Here is a 23,328-nt window from a genome sequence, read left to right on the forward strand (position 1 = left end):
AACAATTCTGCCAATACCAATAAAATTTCATTTTCATCGTGCATCTGTATTGAAAACCCAAATGGAAATCGAAACAAAGGTCAACAAAATACAAACAAGTAGTAAATAGGGATTAACTAAGGTCACTATGGTAACTACTAAGTTAAAGGTATAAAAATGCATCTGATACAGCCACTGAATTGCACGAATTTCTGAATGTTTTAATGGATTTTGAAATATTAAACAACACCCTCATTTTTAGGCCTATTTTCAAACAACAAAAGAAGATTTTAAAAGCTTGGTGTATCGTTAATACTGTCTGTTTTCCACTGCTGTGTAAATAGCATTCAGCATATTTTTAAAAATAATCCTGATTTGAAATTTCATGATGCACTGAATGCATTGATTACAAATGAGTCATAATTAAATCAACTTGTTTCAGTCAGAGATTTACACTGGAGAGTTAATCTCGTCTAAACGAATCACAGAAACAGTACTTTGACCTCTCTCTTGCTTCTTCGTGGATTGTTTGTGTCTCTAAGCTGTTTAAGACAATAAGATAAGCAAACAGGTCTTAACCTCAGGCTCGGTCAGAAGAATGTGCAGGGACTGTTTAGAATTCCTGATCAGTGGGGGCTTGCAGCTCTATACTTCATTACCCCCAAATGAGGAGCGGCTCCAAAAACGCATTACAAAATATAAGGGCTTGAAAAAATGTGATTTCATATCAGGTCTGCACCACACGGATAAAATACAAGTACCGCGATTACATTTCTTCAGATTCCAATAATGCAATGTGGTTAAAGACCGGCCTGCATTATTGTGAAGTAGATACTTTTCTGTTGGATTAAGTAAATCTTTATTTATGAAAACACCTAAAAAATACTCTGGGCAAGATGCTTACAGTACACAATAAGAACAGTGTGATTAGTTAGAGGGCTCATTTGAATATAGTAGCCTTCTGCAATACCAGTACTGTAAGTGCCACTATAATGATAACGATTAGGAAACGATATGTTGGGGTGAAGACTGTCCTTTTTGAATGTTTTTGCTCTTCTGCTTCAACAGGCTTTCCCTATGGCAAAGAATTTATACTAAACGGTCCCTAATTCCTATCAACAAAGCCAGTTCACATGTAGTGTTGGGTGATATATCGTCTGTGTATGTTACAAAACAAAAACTTAACTACAAAGTATGTAATTAGCTGAGTGCTTCAAGTTGTTGTGAAACAACAGTTTGAAATTCCTAAAGTAAGTTTTCTTTCTGGAAAATGGATTCTGTCTAGTATTGCTTCTAATACTGCTCACTGGATAAGGCGCAGGACAGAACAGGCCAATTAAAATGTTATGTCCGGTTTATAAAACATTCTTTTAGCAACCTTAAATATCATCTAATACTGTGATACTATGATATATTTGGAAAATTAAGTCATAACACCAATCACTATGTACAGTATGAAATCTAAAAGCTGCTCTTCCTCTCATTTCTTAAGCTTAATAAGGTTTCCTACTTAGAAAACCTGCCATTAACTCTACAATTTCCAGTCCCCACAACCAGTGTTTTCTCAGATATGTTGTCCAGACGACAATCTCTAAAGCCTGCCTATGACTTGCAAAACAAACAGAAAAAAAAGAACCACAGCTGCCGAGGAGTCAGTATCAGGTCGTACCAGTGGCGGCAAGGCACTTCTGGGTTGTAAGTGCTTTAGACTTTAGTGGCCAGTGTTTAAATACAGCACATGCTCAGGACAATTAAAACCTTTCCGGTTCCTGCCAGGGGAAAGAGATACTGTGAGGTAGACAGTTATGCACATAGCAGCCACAACAACAGGAAACCCAACAGGAAGTGACCATTTAACCAGCCGGGGAAGCAGAATTCCTGAGCTGGTGGCAAAAGGAACACACAGCTCATGTTTTTGAGGGTTATTCATTAGCCTGTACTCAATGTGCTCATAGAGACCTGAGACTTTAATGTCAGCACATTCCCACAGTGAAAATAGCAACTGCCCAAAGTCTTCTAGCAACCAGTTCATAAAACAAACAGCTAGTCTAAATCTAGACTCTGCTGTCATTCTAGAATCTAGAGCCGCTGCCACATGATCGAGGCACAGAGCACATGCTATTCTGGTAGATTTGGGAATGTTTGGAAATAATTACGATAATTGGACAGCAGTGTCAGATGGTGCCAGATGTAAGCAGCTTTCAGAACCTCTGCACACAACTGTACATGGGCATCTGGAGTGAGCAAAGTCATTACAGATAATCGTACATTTTGGCCCGGTAACATATATTAAAGACATGCTTCATCATGCATTAATTGAATTACATGTTAGGTGGTTTAAATTCACATATTTAATGATTTGGCCTACTTCACGGTAGACCGTATGGCCACTTTTGGCCAAATTATTGCATTTAAAACTGCTAGTTTGAATCTAACCAGTAATACATGTAATGTAATATTTAACCTGGGCAGACAAATCATTGAGCCAAATGACCACAGGTCAAGAATGGCGCTGGAGGGCTGGAGTTCATCACAGTGTGATTCCTCTGCTCTAACACTCATCAAACATTGCCGGACGTAGCGAAGGCAGACAACTCTGGCTTAGACTGAAGTGTAGCTTGAAGCAAAATTTTTAAGTAAAAATACGCAAGTACAAGTAAAAAATAGCTCCCAAAAACACCAAAAAACTTCTTAGTACATCCACAATCTACTAGCATGAGAACTGAAGCGTGTGACGGCAAAAGCAAAAGTATAGCTGTCCTGTCACCAATAGTGAGGGGTCAAAATTATCTATGTCATTCTTAAAGGAGAATTTTGAAAAAAAAAAAAAGGAGAACATTGAAAAATTGTCAATATTCCTACATGATTAAATGGTTAAAATGTAAACAAAGTCATTCAGAGTCATTTGGTGTGAAATGCTTCATTCTAGAGAAACTTGCTGAGCCAAAATTGTTCACAGTGGTGGTGATAGGAACCAGACATCTGGCGAGTTCAATGCCTCTAAAAGCAGAAAGCACACAAAATGATTCTGAATATGCTGCATGTCACCTGAGACATTGTTTTATGATAGATTTTTGCTAAAGTTTTGGCCTAAAATGTCTTGTTAATCCATTTATTCTAATCCATTCATGGCAGAGGAGTACATACAGGGTGTTACAGGCAAAACAGTCCCCAAAGAAAACTTATTTTTTTCACATTTTCACTATTTTACCGTCATCAACATTACATATAACGAAGAAGACGCACATAGGTACACTAATTGTTTTGGATAGTAAATAAAATGGCTATATTTGTGTTGTAGACAGGGCAACCCCTGGTTCCTATCACCACCACTGTAAAGACGTCAGAGTCTGCAAGTTTCTCTACAAATGAACCGTTTCACACCAAACCACTCTGAATGACTTTGTCTACATTGCAACGACAGAATTATGTAAAATTTAAAAAGGGGTGGAATTCCCCTTTAATATTGTGTTGGTTTGTTCAGTGAAATAATTAAGTAGAAGTAAAAGTTGTTGCTAAAAAACCCTCGAGTTACAAATAAAACATGTCCCAGCTCCTCAAGTACTGAGTTCCTTGGTTCTTTAGAGAACTGTAATAGAACATTAGTACAGAAAGAAATCTAACAAATGTAGTGAATGAATGTTAACAGTTAAAATGGAACTGAGGAGAAATAAGAGTCATTTCCTCACAATGTACCTGAAATATAAGTAAAAGTGTCATCAATTGAGAAGTCAAACAAGTCAAAATGGGACTTCGAGCTAAAGGTAACTTACTGTCCACCTCTGAGTGCAGGTCATGGGAAAATTCACTGAGGAGGACAAGCTGCTGAGACGTGTTGTGACTGAATCATCTGAATCGTGTTCACAGCTCAGTCAACACTTTCAGTCTGATGCCAATGAACGTTTTGTGCTTTAGCAGTCGTGTATGAAGAGCCCAGAGTGGGTCCGACACGAAGCCCAACGGAAATTACACTCTATTCCTCCTCATGTAACTGCATCTGTTTACTCAGACTTTAATGTAAAGCAGATGTTTGCTAGCCTCCATTCAGTTCTGAGGCTTTTCCTCAGAGCCTCGAAGCTTTAGTAAGAGGACACACAAAAGCGGACAGTAGCGAGGAGAATGAACAGCAGGTTAAAATATGAGTGAACACTGAAGGCAGAGGTATGGAGACACTTTGGAGAAAGGTTTAAAGATTTAATGACGGAGCGGTGAGCTAGCAGAAGAGAGACGCTGTGAGCATCGCTGTGCTAATCGATGAAGATGAAACAGCGGATATTCGGCTGTGTGCTACTCACCACGCAGTTGCAAATCGCTATGGCTTATAAACTGCTTATACGTTTTCAATAAGTCTGAGTTTTTGACTTTTCCTCCAGAGGAACAGATGTAGTCCAGCAAAGACGTCTCACTCACATCCCCCATGTCTTACAGACGGCTGCATGGGTAAAGGTCGCTAAACTGAGCGCAGTCTGTCAGTAAGTACATAAGAAGGATTTTCCTTTGAGATGCTGTAACGCGCCTTTGTCGAGCCGCTGGATATCTGGGTAATTACAAAAAGCAAAAAAGTCCACTAGCTTGTCCAAGTTCACTCCACCCAATCCGGCAAAGAGATCCTCCTACAGTTTAACCCTTTAAGGCTTGTACTGAGCTGGATGGACATCACTGAACAGGAGAGGGTGTCTCGCTAAGGGGTACAAGCCATTTGTAACTTATTATGTTTTAGTAATATTGTGTGCTCTGGAAGCCTAGAATCCAGCACTTAATTATCTTTTTTTTTGGTTATTAAGTGAAGCTTCTCAAAATAATGACATAGCATCTCGAATTAACGACATAGTATCTCAAAATAATGACTTAGAATCTCAAATTAACAAGATAGCATCTAAAAATAATGACTTAGTATCTGAAAATAATGAGATAGCATCTCGAATTAACGACATAGTATCTCAAAATAATGACTAAGCATCTCAAATTAACGAGATAGCATCTCAAAGTAATGACTTAGCATCTCAAAATAATGACATAGCATTTCACATTAATGAGTTAGCATCTCAAAATAGTGACTTAGCATCTCAAAATAATGACAGCTTCTCAAATTAACAAAATAGCATCTCAAAATAATGGCATAGCATTTCAAATTAATGAGATAGCATCTAAAAACAATGACTTACTATCTCAAAATAATGAGGTAGTATCTCAAAAAATGACTTAGTATCTCATAATAATGAGAGAGTATCTCAGAATAATGACTTAGTATCTCAAAATAATTACATAGTAATTCACTTAAGAATGAAAAAAATAGGTGCTGGATTTGTATAGGTGGCAGGAATGGGCTTCCATATAGTAAACAATGACACAGTAGAATTAAAAGTTGTTGCTTAAAACCAACTGGAGTGAAAAAAAGGTTAGTCAAAATTGTGATTTGTCAAAATATCTGCATAACTCAGTCACTGAGATGTAAAGAAAGTCATTCAGAGTGGTTTGATGTGAAATGCTCCATTCTAGAGAGTCACAGAACTTCTTTACAGTGGTGGTGATAGGAACCAGGGGTTGTAATGTCTACAACACAAATATAGCCATTTTATTTACTACCCAAAACCACCAGTAAACCTACACGTGTCTTTTCAGTTTTATATGTAATGTTGATGATGGCAAAAATATAAGCTTTCTTTGGGGGCTATTTTGCCTTACAGTGACTTGCATGTACCTCTCTGACATGAATGGATTTTAAAAAATATGCCAAAACGTTATCTCAGAACTATCATAAAACAATATTCTCTGACGTCAGACAGCATATTTATGACAATATCATGTAATAACTTTCTGTGAGGGAGCTTTTAGAGGTATTAAACTCTTCAGACATTTACTTTTTATCACCACCACTGTGAACAATTCTGACTTGAAGTTTTTCGAGACCAGAGCATTTAACATCAAAGCACTCTGAATGACAATGTTTACATTTTAACCATTTAATTATGCACAAAATTAGACCTATCACTGGTAAACATCATGTTAATAACACTATGGTATGAATACTGTGGAGCTTTTTTTGGTTTGCTTCCTCTGTTAGTCAACTGAGCTCATGGCAGTGAGTCACAGAGCACTTTGCTCCCTTTTCCGCTCTGTTTACGTCATCTCCAAAAGTGCATGGTTAACCATCTATAGAAGGTTAAAATGGCAAACATTAAGGTAAGGTTTTAATACTAATGGTTGTTGGGTATTTGGGGTGGTTGATAGCCCAGTGTTGGCAGAGGTGAGCCAGCAACCTGAAGGTTGTGGGTTCAAATCCCAGACTGACTGAGTGTTCTTGAATGTAACCGTTGGGCAAGGCTTCTAACCCCCCACTGCTGCAGGTGGCACTACTTTGCTGCCGACGCTGTGCTGCTCCCAGACTGGGCATAGTTAGGCAATATCCCTTGTAGGATTAATAAAGTATAACATAAAATTTGGTTAACTGAAAAAAAGGACAACATGCATAGTTCTGGTTCAAATATAAAGGTCCTTTTGAACACTGATGTATTTAATTATGTTGTATTTTGTCAGCATTAAATAAAAACAATAAACTTGCCTTTAAAAAACTGCAGTAAAACCACTGTACCGCATGGCCTCTCACGGCTTACTGCTTTAATGAACAAATGTAGGCCACCCTCTATTAAGTGTCACTTAATGCGGCATCTGCTTTGGAATCCGGGCCGCTGATCCAGCATAGGTATTATCACGTACACAGCATGCTACACCAGATTAATTGTGTCACCGCATTGTGGATATTACTGTAAATGCATTCTGTTCCCTCCTGCACTGCCCACTCACCGCTTTGTGGCCTTTCTAATAGATTTCCATTTAATTAAGAAATATGTTTTAACCCCTTTAAAAAAGACAATATTGAAATGACAGTAAGCCTCTTATGCGCTGATACAATTACAATAAGCTTGTGAGTTGTTTTCGCAAATCGTACCTTGTGGTCACTTTCATTTCTCAGACTGCTTAACTGATAAATCACTGTAGGTAGGGACATATGTCTCAGGGGATGAAAAACACCCTGGATGCACATAAGTAATTGAAATGAACAGCCTGTTCCACATTTACACATTGATTATGACAGGCTCATGATTCAGTTCAATCCAATTCCGTTTTATTCATGCTTTCTTACCACAGACATTGCAGCTTTCTTATAATCCAGGTCTAGTTTATTAATGGAAAATCTCCTGAAGAACATGACAAAGAACACTGAGAGAAATGAGAGCCAAGTAGAATTATGATTTAAATAGTGCAAGGTTACAAGCTTGACAGAGGCACTCAGATCAAACAGCAGAAAGATCTATGATTAAGGCCAGAGATTATTGTTCAAAGTCTATAAGTCTATCAAAAATAAAAGAAGAGATCTAGATGAACGCTGCTATTTGATATGAGAAGGCTGAGGTAGCTAATGAGGTAGCACCCTGCAGTTAATACAGGGGTGTTCAAGTTCAAACAGTGTGTGGAACTGTTAGCTTGCAGGATAAGCTACTGCTAGCACTTGACAGTAGAGACACCATAGCTTAGTCAGCATGCTACACCATATTAAATACACACCATAGTAAACAGAAATCCAAATTTGACGCAGTCTTAATTGTAAATATGATGATCATTTATCTGTCTTAGCTAACCGCTAACTGCACTGTCCAAACATCATGGAAATAAGTTAGCTATGTTAGTGCCTGCGTGTTCTCCTGTAGCCATAGGTGTGCTGTCACTACATCATCCTCTTATTAACATATTTTAGTATATTGGATATCTTCAAAAAAGTAACTTTACCGGACAAGGAAAATACATTTCTAACTTTCAATGTAAATTATGGTAAGACTTTACCTTAATTGAAATTCCCCCAGGTATTCAGGGGGTCCCACGTTGGCTGGCTACTAACTCACTCACCATAGCGGCACTGATGTTAGCTGCAGTGGCAACAAAATGCTCTTTTGGAAATGCTCTTTTCTAGTTTGGTAATGCAGTCTTCCACACATTAATTGAGATCTTACACACCTCCTCTTTTTTTACAAATGAGTCACAATTCACTCTTTCTACCAATCTCCTGGGCAATTGGGCAATTTTTTTAGATTTGCAAATATGCTATGGCATGTTGTAAAGTTTTTCAGAGGTATTCCGGGCATAGTTACAGTTGCAAAGCTATGAAGGACCAACTGGGTGAGCCAGTTTGCAACCCTAAGGCAGACCACTTCTGCATCAGTGGTTAGTCAAGAATATCAAAGACAGAGGCTCACTATTTCTAGTGAGCAGTGAAGCAGCTAAACAATGACCCTTACCTGAATTTGCATTTGAGCTTCTGTTTCTCGGACAGCCTAACATCATAAAAAGTTTATTTTCACATACACCCAAGAATTTTGATTTTGAGACATTCAGGGGGTCCAACAAGTTAAGTGCGGGACCCCCTGTATTTCGCATTTTGGATACAAGGTTTTGTTCTGACAGCAGCGATGGGTTTGTCAAGCCTTAACATTTCAGGCTTATTATTCATTAACTACAGGGACTTCAGAGCAAACTAATGGAGCATTTCATAGGTTATATAAGTGTGTAGTAAAACTTTGAGGCTGGTAAGAGTTTAATCTCACATACAAGAATGCACATATAAGATGTACAAAAAAACAAGATGATTGACAGCACTTTTTTTTTAGAGAAGTACTGTCCACTGAAACTGTTAAATTGGCAGTGTAGGAACACACTATAATAAGCCACCATTAACCATTTAAAAATCATATTTATGGATGTACAGACTCTTTAAAAATGCAAATATAGCGGCCCTAACACATGGCTTTTACATGGCCTCCATGTAACAGTTCCTTCTTACTGCCAATGACAAAGAGAGAAACAAATACAAACTAAACATATAGTTTATTTGTAGTATAGTATGTCTCTATTTGGTTCAATCCTTGTTTACGGTGCAAAGAGCTTGTCTTAACTAGTGTTACATTTGCAGCATCGTCCATTTCTGGTATGCATTTACCAGCAAATCAATACTGATTTATGACAATATTTATATGTCCTACACTACAATCATAAGCCAAAATGGTCAACATCTACACCACATTCAAGCTAGTGTCAGCTTAACTGAGCATCTGTTTGGTTTCTCACACAAGGCAATACCCATACAAACGTACAGTCCAACAGATTGGCAAGTTGCCAGTCAGGTGAGAGAACGTCTTCATTCTGCACCTTTTACACTGGAAATAAATGGTTATGAATTAATGATTCTGAAGTGTCAATCAGTTGTACATTAATAAAATATGCTATATGTCCAAAAGTTTGTAGACATCTGCTATAGATACAGCTGCTCTAGAGTGTCCCATTCTATTCGCCGTGGTTCTCCATTGGCCATGGAGATTATACAAGCTTTGTGTGCCCAGTTGAACACCTGTATCAGCAATGGGTGCATCTTAAAGTGGCTGAATTCATATTCATATTCATATTCAACTCATATTCATGTGCAACTGATCACCACATTTTGAATCATGTCAATTCAAAGCATCTTTTTTTTTCAGTGTACGTATTTCCACTGGTCAGCGTCTACCCTAGTGTCAAGCTAGTGTCAAGGGTTCCATGGATGCCAAAGCAATGTCCCACATGCATAAAATCTGGCAGAGCACTTGTATGAGAGACTGGCAAGTTGCCAGTGTTCCTGCACCTTCTAGATATTTTCGATGAACCATCTCAACCTGCAGAAACAATGAGGAGCCCAACAAAGCTAGCTGTTGCTCAGCAGCACCAAGGTCAGTCGGCAGCTGTTCCCATGGTGATCCACTCCATATGGCCGCTGCTTGTCACTAGGGCCTTTTCACGGAACGGAGCGTTGTAAACACGCTTTAGTTCACTGTTCCTGAACTTGCCCCTCATCCCTTTCTCCACCATTCCAAACGCCACCTAAATCCAATCACCTAGGCCTTTTAAAAGGGACATCGATTAACACAGACACGGGCAAAGTAGCACGCCTTTAAGCTCTCTAATACGAGCCTTTAGAGCTAACCCCCCCCTCAAATCACATAGCCACAACCACCAGCAGTCTCAGCACAGGGACATGGTGGGCAGGGGCTTAAAGCGGGGGATTGTTTAGGCAGACAATGGTGTCTACCTGATTTTAATCCCCCAGTGGCACAGAGTGCTGGGATTGGCGATGTTTAATAAACGAAAGTGCATCAACCATAATCTGGATTTGCCAAAGTGCCCTTTTGTGTTAATCAGACAGGGTTTTTTGTACAGGATGCTTTTTGACATCTGTCACAGAGAGACGCTTTAACCCTCCCATGCCCATAGGGCCTAGATTCTGGTACCTGCTGTCTGCTGAACAACAATTACACAAACTGAAAAGTCTACGATGTTTCCACTTTCTTTGGTAAAGAATACAAAACTGGTGCAATTGCTATGTCCTAGAACATGTGCATTTGCATTAGACTGCATTTTTGCAAGCTCAAGCAACTTTGTGAATATTTAACTAGCCCTACCCTAATATTACTGATGAAATTGTAGGCCATAAGGAACGCAGTCACTTTATATAGGCCTCAAATCTTTATATAGACCCTTTCGTATCTGTTATGTACAAAACTGTGATCAACACTTTCATATGTAAAATCTAAACATACTTATCTGCTCTTAGTCACTCTGTTCACTGACTGTATGCTCATTTTTATGGATATATGCTGACATTCTCAAACACGCTACTTAGAGAGCCTTAGGAAAAATAATCCCCCCCAAAAAAATTCCATACAAGGAACATTCAGATTGTTATCTGGTAGATTAAAATCCTTTTAGATGAATAAAGCTTCTCTGAAAGCATTTACTAAGAAATGTAATGATTAAATGACTATTTGCTATGGGACTCTTCATCTAACAGCTGCAATTCATGTAGATTAGAACTATTAATGAACTTGCCATTCACTTAAAATGACAATTAATAAGTGCCACTGTACTTTAGAAGTACATTTTGTAAATGAGACAGCAGTTCATGTCTGAATCTCCACTGCATGTCTGAACAATTTCCCCCCCACACACACACACTCACACACATACACACGGCCGCACGAGAGCGGCTAATCGACTCAGGCTGTGTAATTACTTTAGGGTTGGAGAAGAAAGCTGCATTTTAGTAATTAAAGTCTAGCGTATCAGCGTTAAAGCATAATAAAATTGTTTCAAAAATGGGGGATTACATCGGTAAGTCCCACGGGGCCAGATGTGGGAGCAGGGGAGTGGAGATGGGATTAAAGGGGAAAAATCCTGCGAGGCCGGAACGCTGCCTTTTCCATGAGGATTAAGGTCTTGTGTGGAGTCAACATGCTGTAATCCACCGATTAGCTGATATAATCACCTGTAAATACACCTTGACCCGCTCACAGTGCAGACTGCCAAGCACCGCTGGGCAAGCAAGCAAAGGAGATTCTCACAAAGATGAAAATGAGGAGAGGTTAATTAGGTTGAACCATGCAGGTAGAATAAATACGTATAGAAACCTGTAGTCCAAAAGCAATTATATAATCCTTTTCAATACAGTGGAAAAAGTGATGTATTGAATTTACTTGATTTATTGAAAGTAGGGGTGATGATATTTATTGTTATTGTGATAAACAACATCATGTCACAATATGCTTTCAAGCCTTTCGTGGATATTGTCAGTACTTAATGAACCCTGACCAACTGCATGTGTCATTACAAAGAAAGCATAATTCGTCCAGTTTAAATGGTTTAAGTGCAGTACAGTATTTGTAACATTAAATAAAATCATTGCATTTCTAGTTTCCTGTATAATCCCGTTTCCAAAAAAGTTGGGAAACTGTGCAAAATGTAAATAAACAGAATGCAATGATGTTCAAATCATTTAAATCCTATATTCAGTTGAAAATAGTACAAAGACAGCGTATCGAATGTTGAAACTGAGAAATTTTACTGGTTTTTGAAAAATATATACCTATTTTGAATTTGATGGCAACAACACGTTCCAAAAAAATTGAGACATGAGCAACAAAAGACCGGTAAAGTTGTGTAATGCTTAAAAAAAACACCTGGTGGAAAATCTCACAACTCATTAGATTAATTGGCAACAGGTCAGTAACATGATTGAGAGAGTCTTTCAGAAGTTAAGATGGGGAGTGGTTTACCACTCTGTGAAAGACTGTGCTGGCAAATAGTGCAACAATTCAAAAATAACATTTCTCAACAAAAAATAGCAAAGAACTTGGAGAGTTCACCATCTACAGTACATAATATCATTAAAAGATTCAGAGAATCCAGAGAACTCTCTGTATGCAAGGGACACGGGACAGTATTGGCTGGCTGTGATCTTTAGGCCCTCAGGCAGCACTGCCTTAAGAACAGACACAATTCTGTAGTGGAAATCACTGCATGGGCTCAGGAACACTTCTGAAAACCACTGTCTGTGAAAACAGTTCATAGCTGCATCCACAAATGCAAGTTAAAACTCTACAGTGCAAAGAAGAATCAAGTAAATTCAGTGCATCATCTTTTCAGTGTTGTTACCTAATGGGTTCACTCTGCAATGGAAAAGCACAGGCTGCATATAAAATACTCAACCAGACTGTTCTCTGTGTCTGTGTGCATAGTGAAATACACATGGGACACTGAGAAGTAAAGACTCTGGTACACTGAGTACTTGAGGCTGTATTTCATTTATGGTTTATATTTGGCAAAATGTACTCTGCCTCCTGCTGTCGTACACTGAGCTTCCAGTTTACCTTGTATCTACACTCAAAGGCCCATTTATCAGAAATACTTATACTATGCAGCCTCCTCAGTCTCAAGACTGGACACTTTCAGAATAAACAATGTTTTGCTATGAAATATATTCTCTACTGTGTACTAAATAACATAATATGTGATATATATATATATATATACATATATATATACAGTCAAGAGTGATTGATAAATTGTGTGGCAACAGATAAACTACAGTCAGTAACTGTAATCCAACCAAGTGCACAGTCATAGGCGAGTGTTGGGGGTGGCAGAACCATCTTACATATGGCACTGCAGAACAATGCCATATATAAGATTGTTCTCTGAAGAGGAGGTATTAGAGGATGTGTTAACTTTTTTCATTTAGAAAATCAGCCAAATGTAGGTGTTCAAACTTTTGTGTACAACTATATATGGTTGGTGTTTCTGATAAAATAGCCCATGGGGCAGGTAATGTGTACTTATTAAACTGACCAAACAGCATAATTGTTTAGGCTATAAATGAATACTGATGAAGTACACAAGACACTGCGAAGTGAAAATCAAGGCTGTAATTCATTTGTAGCAAATAAACTCTGCGCTACTGTAGTATATGCTTTGAATTAGACTCAACCCGTAAAGGTATTACAGAACCACTGATTATTTCATGACCTATTGATAAGTGGCCAGGTCAGTAGTAAACCGTGGAACTGTGGGAGCTGAGAATCAACCAAATAAGGACATTTATTGTAGGTTTCCCCTTCAGGGTGTTTAGAAGTGGAGGCACTGTTGATATTACACAGCAAATATTATTTTACACACTCCACCAACTGTCTAATGTTTGACTATCCCTCAAGCTAAATAACACAGTATTATTGATGTTATTACAGGTCAATAGGTGTGCAAACACTTTGGTGTGTTTACATAGGCTTTGGACAGCGATTACCTGTCGCATCTGTAACTTACACCATTAATCAGCACTCCTACCTGGAGAAGGTGAACGAATAAATCCATCTGCTTCTCATGGCTAATATCGTTAGCTCCTCTGTGCAGTGACAGTACACTCATTTTACACATTTTACCTTTATGTTTCCAGTTATCCAAGTCATTAAATTGTCTAGTAGTAGTAAGTCAAGGATATAAATGAATCTGTATTAGAGTCAGGCCTGGTTCATCCAGTGGGTTTTATAGGCGCGCACTCAGGGGCCTGGGCCACTAGGGGGCCACCACAAGTAATTATGAGAAAATCTGACCAGCTGTTTTAATTCGAGATAGGGAAAAAAATAAATAAATAATTTTGTTATAGTGTTACAGCCAATCAAAATCCTGATGCTCTCCATGTCTTTCCTAAACGTCTGTTTCATTTTCTCCACCAATCACTGCTTAGCAACCATTATACCATCGCCATTACCTCGGTCAAGCTTTCAGTTCTTAGTGCTCTTTTGAAGATACCTTAAATTTGAAACTCTAGATATTCAAAAAAATGTGCCTGGGAGATCTGTGAAACTGAGGTCTCTTAATTCCAGTATACTGGACAGTGAAATCCATTTCAGTTGCTGAAAAAACAAAATTATCCCCAAATTTTTAGAACTTCATCTATTGTCACTACTGTCTTTTTCTGCATATGTAAGTTTATGTGCAATTATATGTCTTGCTACTGAAACACTGCAGTTTCCCTCTGGGATCTATCTATCTATCTATCTATCTATCTATCTATCTATCTATCTACCTACTGAGAATGAGTCATGTGGAAGGTGGTCACAGAGTGGTCCCAGGTTCAGAAGGTCATAAGGCTGTTATGACAGCTGTTGCTAGTAACATCCATAAAGCTCTGAGAATCCAACCCTTGCGTTGCAATACTATGACGTAAAAAACGTGAGGCAGGTAAGTGACTCATGGTACCGAGCCAGTTGCCCCATACTTTTGATGGAGCACATTATTTAATTCATGTTATTTAAATTTGGCTGTAAAAAGCTGAAATTGGCCATGAGACTTGGTGATTTGTGTGTCCACTGCTCTACACCTTTAGTTCCTTTCTGACTGCAGAACCTGAAGGACAGTCAAGTATATAGTATATAAGTATACAGCCAGTATACCCTAATAGGGAAAGCACTGCATGTCAGCCTATGCTGAGGCTAATTTGCAGAGGCTGCACCACAACTCCAAGATGCCCTCTAGTGGTTAAAAAAAGGATAGCAGAGCAATACAGAGCCATTACTTGTTATTTTAACTCACTGAAAAGAATATATGTATATATACTTGCATAGTGAGTCCTACAACGGCAAAGTCTAGCTTCGGTCTTTGGCCCGTCTCATGAATCTTTTCACTGTAACATCAATGTAAACTACAAACGTGTGTATTATAAATCCACTATTCAGAGTGTGTTATGAAGTCCATGTTATACTGAAATGCAGAGACATTAAACAGACTGCTGAACATATTGTAAGTTGTCTTTTATTTTGTAAGACACTTAAAGAACATTCCCAGACTGGGAACAAAGTTATTATTTTGGTTCTTAGCAGTTTTTTTTAACCTCCTAGCAAATTTGACAGACAAATGACAACAAATTACAAATAGACTACAAAATAACAAAAATATTACAGTCAAGAAATAAACAATACATTTACAAACCATATTTCATATATAAAACAAAGCAAGCTTAATAAATATGACAAACACAAAAAATAGAAGTAAACAAGTAATGCACAATATTAATTTTGGGCAACTTTCCAAAAAGTACATTTAGGAGGATTTGGTTTTAGTAGATCATCAGGAAGAATTTCGCTTTAACACCTTTAAACAGTATTAGTAACACAACTCAAATGTTAACCTGAGGTTTTGTCAGACATCAGGCAAATCCTAGTCTAAACCCAAATCCTGTAAGATGTTCAGTGTTTTGTACGAGCTCCAAAGGTGTGGTTACTAGTAAGTGCTGATCTAGGATCAGGCTATTCTCCTTAAATCCTAAAACTGAACCGCGTACTGAGCTGATCGTAGGTCCACAGTTGTGTCTTGATAACGCTGCAGTGTTTTTTGGAGCTCCATAGCAAAATCAAGACTCTTCCCACTAATGCTAAAGCTGTTCACTGTAAAAACCCGGCAGTGTTCTTCAGTCTTAAAGCTAGTCAGTAACATTAAGTACTCATAAAGCACTTCCATTCCACTTCATGTATGGTAATCCAAGCAATCTTTACTTACACTTTGTTGTTATTTCATGTCACCCCAGCTTTTTTATGTTTTAGTTGTTCCTTATTGAGCTACAATCAAGCACTAGACTGCATTAGCTCTACCACACACATATAAACACAGATTAAGTCATCACTGCTGCTTTAAACATCAATGTAATTAATACTGGTCCTATTTTTTTTTAACGTAGCCTCTATTTAGCAGCTACTCAAGTCATCTAGCATGTCACCCGAGGAAGATAATCAAATAGTCATTATTTTGGTTCAGGCTGTAGTCAACATACAGCGCACATTCACACTCAGAAACATGTACCATTCATTCACATAGACATGATATTCATAAACGTTAACTTACACTCACACAACCAGAAACATACAAACACTTTATACAAAGTAATACAGTCATCATGTGAACCGCTTTACTAGTTACGCCTCTTTAACAACTGGCAACACTTTACTTTGAATCCTCCAACATAACACTGACATAAACGTGTTTTAAACATGTCTTATGCTGTCATTAGTAGTCATAACATATTTTATTCAGTAACATAACAGTGTGATGTTACAATTACCAAAAAATATCATTACGTTATAATTTTTAATGTCTTGAAAGCTTATGTCACTTGCTAATGTTTGCTAATGTATTCTAGTTGGTCTTCACAACATCAAATATTATGCACAGTACAAAAAAAAAAAAGAGTCTGGCAGCAGGTGTGTTAATTAACAGTAAAGTGTGTTTTCTTAATGACGATGATCTGTAAAATTACAGTGCTTTAATTTCTTATAAATACTGCCTTTTACTGTTTCACTACTTCACATAGTTTTTCTCCAATACAGTATTTTACCATAATAATAACAGTAATAACTTGGCTGGTTTATTTATGTGTATGTAATCTTTTTTTTCTAAAATTGACCACTGACCATTAAATATTATAGTATTTTGACAGAGATTTTTTTAACAATGTCATTACAATTTACAATAATGGTAACAAGACACTTATATTACTGAACAAAATCTGTTATTACAGCATATCTCATCTGCCATCACATGTTTATGACACAGTTATGTGAATGTTACACAGGGTTCAAGTAAAGTGCTACCAATCACATGAATTGTGCAACTGCAGCCCGAGTCTCAGTTCTGCTCTCCAGGCCTAAACGAATGCAGGCCGACTCCACATGACCACAACGTATGGGTGGCATTTGAAGGGACGCTACCACGAATCGCAGAAGAGTCATCTGAAGTCTAGCTTGAGAGGAGACTCTGTTAGAGGGTATGAAACTGCGGGTGAAATGAAATGTCAAAGGAGAACAGTGAATGAAGAGTAACAAACAAAAGGAACACTGAACTGAACAAGTATCCAATGCTTTTTTTTAAGCTCTCCTTGAAGGAAGTGGACGTTCAGGGAAATCCAAGGTGCCGTGGTTTAACTGCATGCTCTGTGAGTTTCTAATTTATCTAAATTCAATTCAGTTCATTTCCATCCAATACTTCCTCAGCTCCAAGTGCACAAATGAGGCAGATCTGCTTCATTCATTCCGCTGCCTCATTCACTTTCCTTAGAGCTCCCCCTCTTGGTCAGCATCCGTTATTCCCTTAAAGCTTACCTCCACCCACTTCAAAAGCTACTTGTGTTACAAAGTGCAAACTGTTTTTGAGCACGTGTCTTTCCCTCTCCGGTACAGGAAGAGTGCAGAGCGGCTCGGCAGAGAAGGGACAATGACTCCTTGCTGTAGAGGGAGAGGAGAGGCCTGAGAGACATGCTCATTGCTTAGAGTGCATACAGGTGGTGAGGAATTCAGTCCTACTAGGGGAACCTGGTGAAGCTGGCATCTGCTGGAATGGCCATGTCTACACTTCCCTACAGAAAGTCCAGAAAGAGACAGTCAGAAAGTTAGACAGTTAGTTAAAAGTCAGTTGTGCTTTTAAAAGGCCAAAGTTCTACATTTGTCTTGTATTTTTATGTACTAAAAAAGGACATAATTCATCTGTATGTGACCATTTTCCAACTTCTCTCTCTCTTTATTTGTCACTGTGGCTTTAAGACAGATATATGAACTATGTAAATTGCTTGTCATCCCCACACTGTGCCTTACTCAAAAAGCGCTCTAGGCGAAAATAAACTGAACCAACTCTTCAGGCTGAAATATTCAGTGTTGTCAGAAAAAAATTAATGTCAGCCACTCCTTTCAGATACAGTGATATATTTGCTTCCTACCCCCCCCCCCCACACACATCTTCCACCTAATAACTGTAGGCTGAATGTGAGGATGTGATATGTAAAATATGCGACATCATGTCTGTAATGAATTCAAAACAGTATTTTTGAAACTTTAATAATAGTTAATTATAGTTTAAGTTAGCACATCCAACCATTCAAAAAGCAAGGAAAATTAAGCTTTTCCCAGGTTTTCAGATAGGGGTCCAAGCACCGTTATAATGAGAATGATGTGACAGTTCATTAGAATTGAGACTCAGACACACTACTTACGAGGCAGTGAGTGTAGAGTTGAGCACCAGTGTGGTGCGTATTCTGTACAACTGCGCCAGCGTGAGCTTCTTGTGTTGCTGTGACTTTCTTCCACTGTGTGCCTCCTCCTCTGATGCTCTAGGGGGCTCCAACTCTCCGTCTGAGCCACTGCAGCTCAGGCCCTTGCTCTCATTGTCCTGGGACTGCCGTGCCTTGACGCGCCTCAGCGTGTCCTTAAGCACGCAGGCAGGCAGGCTGTATGACAGGCGATCACTCTCCGCCCTTTCTCTGCCTGTCCGGTGTGGTGACGCGTCAGGGGGGGTCAGTTCAGTCAAGCTTCTGCTGTAGGCCAGACCCTCAGTCATTTTGGACCTCCGGCGGGTGTCCGAGACCTGAGGATGCACAGAACATATTCTTTGTTAATTGTTATCGCAACTTCAGGCTACAATAGGCAAATGAGCCATCAAACAACTCATATAATTGTTCATGTGCTGTAAGGAATTTGTGTGATCAATTAAGTAGGGCTGGCCATGCAGGCTGACATATATCAATATGCTTTTTCTAAGCATATTGTGGATATCGTCAGTACTTCTAGCACAATGACCAACGTGTTTCCTTACAAAGAGAGTATAACTGGTCCCGTTTAACTGGACATAGAATAAAATCTGTTCACATAGTTTTTAATAGTAGTTCTAATGTAATGTGGGATCACTGTTCCTTTTCTCTCTGTTAAACCTTATTAACAATAAATATTGTGATATCGCATTGCGAAATTGATTGCTCACCAAGAAATGTAAATAGTTCTGGTCCAAAATAATGGGTAACAATTTACATTAAAAGCTATAAATTACTACAGGGCCACAAAAAAGAAACAAATGGTAAAGAAACAGGAAGAAAGACGTACTCTATGGTCAAAATGTAAGCATAATAACACAACCGAAAGATTTCCGCGGTTATTTCTTTTTATGAGCCAGTGCACTTATCAGTCCATTAGCACTGTCATAACAAGCAGTTAGCAAACATGTAATGAGTGCAAGCCTATCTTTAACGGTGTCACATCAGTGGTTCAATTTTCCACAATTTTCAACTTACCCCAGAAAATTTAGCTATTTTAGTTTAAAACTAGAGCTGTGAATATGGTGTTGCTAAGAAACACTAGAAGTCAATGGTCACCCAAATCTTTGCCATAAATTCACCCCAAAACTTGCCTCAATCTGCTCAAACTCCATCCAGATCTGCATTAAGGTCATGCAGATTTAATGTGGTTTTGGATAAACTGTAAAAAAATTTCACTGTGAGCTGTAATCTAGCATCCATACCTCTATGTGATGTGCATGCATGCGAAGGGGACAGTTCACAGCAAGTCATACTGTGCACTAAACCACATCAACAAGACTGTGCAACCTTAATGCAGACCGGTATGGATGGGTTGAGAAAGTTCTGTGTTTACAGAAAAGATTTAGGTGCCTATTGACTTCTAGTGTTTGTTAGCAATGTTATCCTCGTAGCTCCAGTTTTAAACTAAAGAATCAAAAATTTGGACACCCAACATGTCTCTGCTGATCACCTAAATCTGGGATAAGTGGAAAACTGTAGATTTGATTTTTCACCGAACCACTCCTTTAATATACTGCAAAACAAACTAAGATCTGTAGCAATACAATCACAATACGTCCATATCGCACAGTCTTACCGATGCAGTCTGGGCCGTGCTGTGCCTGCTCTCGTCATGGACGCGCTGCAACAGGTTGTCTTCAGATCGGCACTTGAATGCCATCTTCTGCAGGCTCTGAACACGGAAATGGACCGGTGGCCGCCGCCTGGGCTTCAGCCGGTGGGCCACTGAGAGCCGAGAGCCAAAGGAACTCCCATCGTCCTCCTCTTCCTCTTCTCCTTCTTCCTCACCCTCTTCTTGAGCAGTCACATCCGCTGCCTGTGCGGTTCCCTCTTCCTCATTCGCCTTTCCCCCATCTCCCTCAATCTCAGGTTCTATGTCCTCCTCCGTGCTCTCCCCTTCACTGGCAGCTGCCCGGCTATGCAGCTCCAGAAGGGACTCGGGTGAGAGCGTGCCGTAGGCACTGTCCATGGAGAGAGAGCGGCATTGTGGGTCCGGCTCAGAGCCCTCCAGAGGGTCAGCCTCCACAGCGGCCCGGGACCTGCTGAGGTTCAGAAATGCTGGGGAAAGTTGATGGGGCTTCATCAGTGGGCCCCCCAGGGTCAGCTTGCAGAATGGGAGGGTCTGAGGACGCTCCAGAGTCCTCCATTTCCACCACAGACAGTGTCTCTGTTGAGCCGTCTGAGTTTCTGGGGGAAAAATGGGGTATGTAAGTGCATGTATACAACATAAAGATATTTATTAAATTAAATCTATTTATTAAATACTCATTTTTTACTTTTTTGCAGTCATCCCTTGTACTGTGTGTTAAAAGTTCATGATAAACGGACCAACAGAAGTTGCCATTTTGGAAATACATGGTTTTGTTGTGACAGCTGATCTAGTAAAAGGACCAATTGATATTACACTGCAGCGCAGCGAAACACTATCAACTGTTGGCCACTTTGCAGGCATGTTGTTCTGAGTTACTTGTAAGCTAGTTTTAAAAAAAAGACTGGACATGTTTTCAACATCCGTTAACTGGAAAAGATTTAGTGTGCAAAGTTTCAAACAGATGAACACAAGCATACCCTGCATTATACTGTTCCTTGTTTCTGAGGCGTGGGGAGCTGGCAGTGGAGTTACAGCTCTCCTCTCCACCTTCATCCTCTTCTTCCTCCTCTAGTCTCTGTTTCAGTCCAGCTTGCCGCCGACGAGCCTCTTCCGAGCGCAGTCGCTGGAGCTTTTTCTGAAAAACAAACATCCACAATCAGGACATCTGTAATTCATCTCCTCCTCTAATTTAATTCTCAACAATAATAGCACTTAATTTGCAAAGAAAACGCATAGGCTGTTATAATGGAAGTCTACAGAGTTTAGTGGTTGAAAGCACAAACCTGCGCACTGCAAATTTTATCTATCCAGCTTCGGCCCTGAGAGGTGCTGTTGGCCTGGAAAGAGTAGGCAGCCACAGCACTTTTGAACTCATTGAGGTAGATGAGGACAAAAGAGCCTAAGAGGAGATACAAACATCAGGGAATTAATTACACAATCAAAACATTTACATCGACAACAGTAGAATTTATCCATCTGAATATGAATATTTTGACCCCAAGTAAACATCTGCACATATTCCAAATCTATGTAAGTGATTAAACATCTTGAATTACTGTAATTCTGAGTTTTTGGTTACACTTTACTTGAAGGCTTTTCACATAGGGACTACATGCATAAGTACTGAACAATGTATGTACACGCCGTGTTGCTGTATGTTGCTGCTGGAGTTTTTGAACACCCCAGTGTCACTGTAGACCTGAGAATAGTCCACCAATCAAAAATATCCTGCCAACAGTGTCCTGTGGGCAGTGTCCATTGAGGACTAGAGGATGACTAACAAAAACTGTACACACTGATGAGCTACTGACCCTGTCTCTGACCCTGCATCTACAAAGTTTCTAATAGAGTGGACAATAAGTGGACAATGCAGTGCTGAGAATGAATCACCACCCAAATAAAACCTGCTCTGTGGTGGTCCCGACCATTGAAGAACAGGGTAACAGGGGGCTAACAACGGGAGAAACAGACAGACTAAATATATATGTATATCGCTGTTGTCTGAAGAAAACCTTGTATCTCCATTTTTGACTTTTTATAGTTTTTGACAATTTGAAAATACCTGTTACCCTTTACATTGTAAGTAAATTTCATGATGAATAGACTGGTTCCATTGACTTGTAATGTAGGTTTTTTCCTTCTCTTGTAAGTTATCATTTTGGAGATACAAGGTTTTCTTCCGACAACAGCAATATATGTACAAACACACACACGTATATATACTAACCTGGGTCTTTGAGCTCCTTGCACACAACATTATGAATGAGCAGGGGCTGTCTGATCACTTTCACTTTCTCTAACCGCTTCACTGGCTTAGTGATGAGCAGGAGGTCAGTGAATAAGAAGCAGTAAACGTCCATCTGAAGAGCACACAAGGAAGATCAATGTGAGCTTACATTGTTTTCAAACATTTAACCATCAGGATTAGAGAGATATGTAATTTAATATGTAATTTATGAGTGTTAAACCCAGGTCCCTGAAGGCTGCAGTCCTGTAGAGTTTTTGTTTTCCCCCTTCTAACATGCTAAATTCAACTCGAGGCCTCAAGGCCTTGCTAATTAGCTGACGAGCTGAATCAGGTGTGTTCAATACAGCAGCACGCTAAACTAAATTCTGCAGAGCTGTGGCCCTCCAGGACTAGAGCCTGACACCCCTGATTTAAAGGATCAGCACAACTCCTAACATAGTCCTGCTCACCCTGCTGTCTTTGCCATCTTTCATACGAAGTACCCCCTCCAGGTGGAGCTGTCTGGTCTCCTCGGGAGAGGTGTCGATCATAGGAGCTGTCAGGTCAATGTGGTTAAATTCTCTCAGTGCCTGAGAACAAGAGAGGCAGAAGAACAATTTTAATGTAGCTAACAAGCAACAGGTAATGGAAGCTTATACTAAACACATTAAGTCTAAATCATCACACTACCCAAATTGCAATCTCAAGCAGACTTTCTTTTGTGGTTTGACAATGCCATACTGTTATCTATATAAAATCAGGCTGCTACTAGAGGAACTTTGTGTAAATTTGATTTTTGCTGAATAAATTAATAACAATAGTCAATTTCAGGCCGTATTTAATGGATCCAGAGACAAATACAGTGCTCTCATTTTTCAAAAGGAATGAGTGCTTACCCTCTCCACCTCCTCACTGCCTCCCTCCACCGCCTCGTAGCTCTCTACTCGGGCCGAAATAGCTGCCAGCTTCTGCTGCTCCTGCCTCTGCTGCATCTGAGAGTCCACACTGTTGATGAAGCTCTCCACACATGCCACCTGAACAGAAAAT

At 39.3% G+C, this 23,328-nt stretch overlaps 2 protein-coding genes across 6 annotated transcripts in view; both read right to left on the reverse strand.

The window, feature by feature from the left end:
- The window catches only part of LOC118822830 (ankyrin repeat domain-containing protein SOWAHC), a 41,497-nt gene extending 36,911 nt beyond the window's left edge, over positions 1 to 4,586 (reverse strand). For 3 of the 5 annotated variants that reach the window (XR_005008481.1, XM_036592135.1, XM_036592134.1), the window contains exon 1: positions 4,275 to 4,586. Coding sequence is in view for 2 of the 5 variants with exons in the window: in XM_036592135.1 (XP_036448028.1) it covers positions 4,275 to 4,398 (124 nt within the window). In the remaining 3 variants the exon portion in view is untranslated. Of the gene's footprint in view, positions 1 to 3,752; positions 4,043 to 4,274 lie in introns of those variants that run through there. The other 2 variants (XM_036592137.1, XM_036592136.1) reach the window with 2 other exon arrangements.
- A 13,777-nt stretch (positions 4,587 to 18,363) lies between these two features.
- Positions 18,364 to 23,328, reverse strand: part of plekhg5b (pleckstrin homology domain containing, family G (with RhoGef domain) member 5b) — an 85,630-nt gene continuing 80,665 nt past the window's right edge. Inside the window, 8 exon segments of the mRNA XM_036592132.1 lie at positions 18,364 to 18,738; positions 20,040 to 20,495; positions 20,497 to 20,650; positions 21,032 to 21,189; positions 21,338 to 21,453; positions 22,282 to 22,414; positions 22,752 to 22,871; positions 23,178 to 23,315. Coding sequence (XP_036448025.1) covers positions 18,364 to 18,738; positions 20,040 to 20,495; positions 20,497 to 20,650; positions 21,032 to 21,189; positions 21,338 to 21,453; positions 22,282 to 22,414; positions 22,752 to 22,871; positions 23,178 to 23,315 — 1,650 coding nt within the window.

Source organism: Colossoma macropomum, unplaced genomic scaffold (genome assembly GCF_904425465.1).
Source record: "Colossoma macropomum unplaced genomic scaffold, Colossoma_macropomum, whole genome shotgun sequence".
Classification (NCBI taxonomy): domain Eukaryota; kingdom Metazoa; phylum Chordata; class Actinopteri; order Characiformes; family Serrasalmidae; genus Colossoma; species Colossoma macropomum.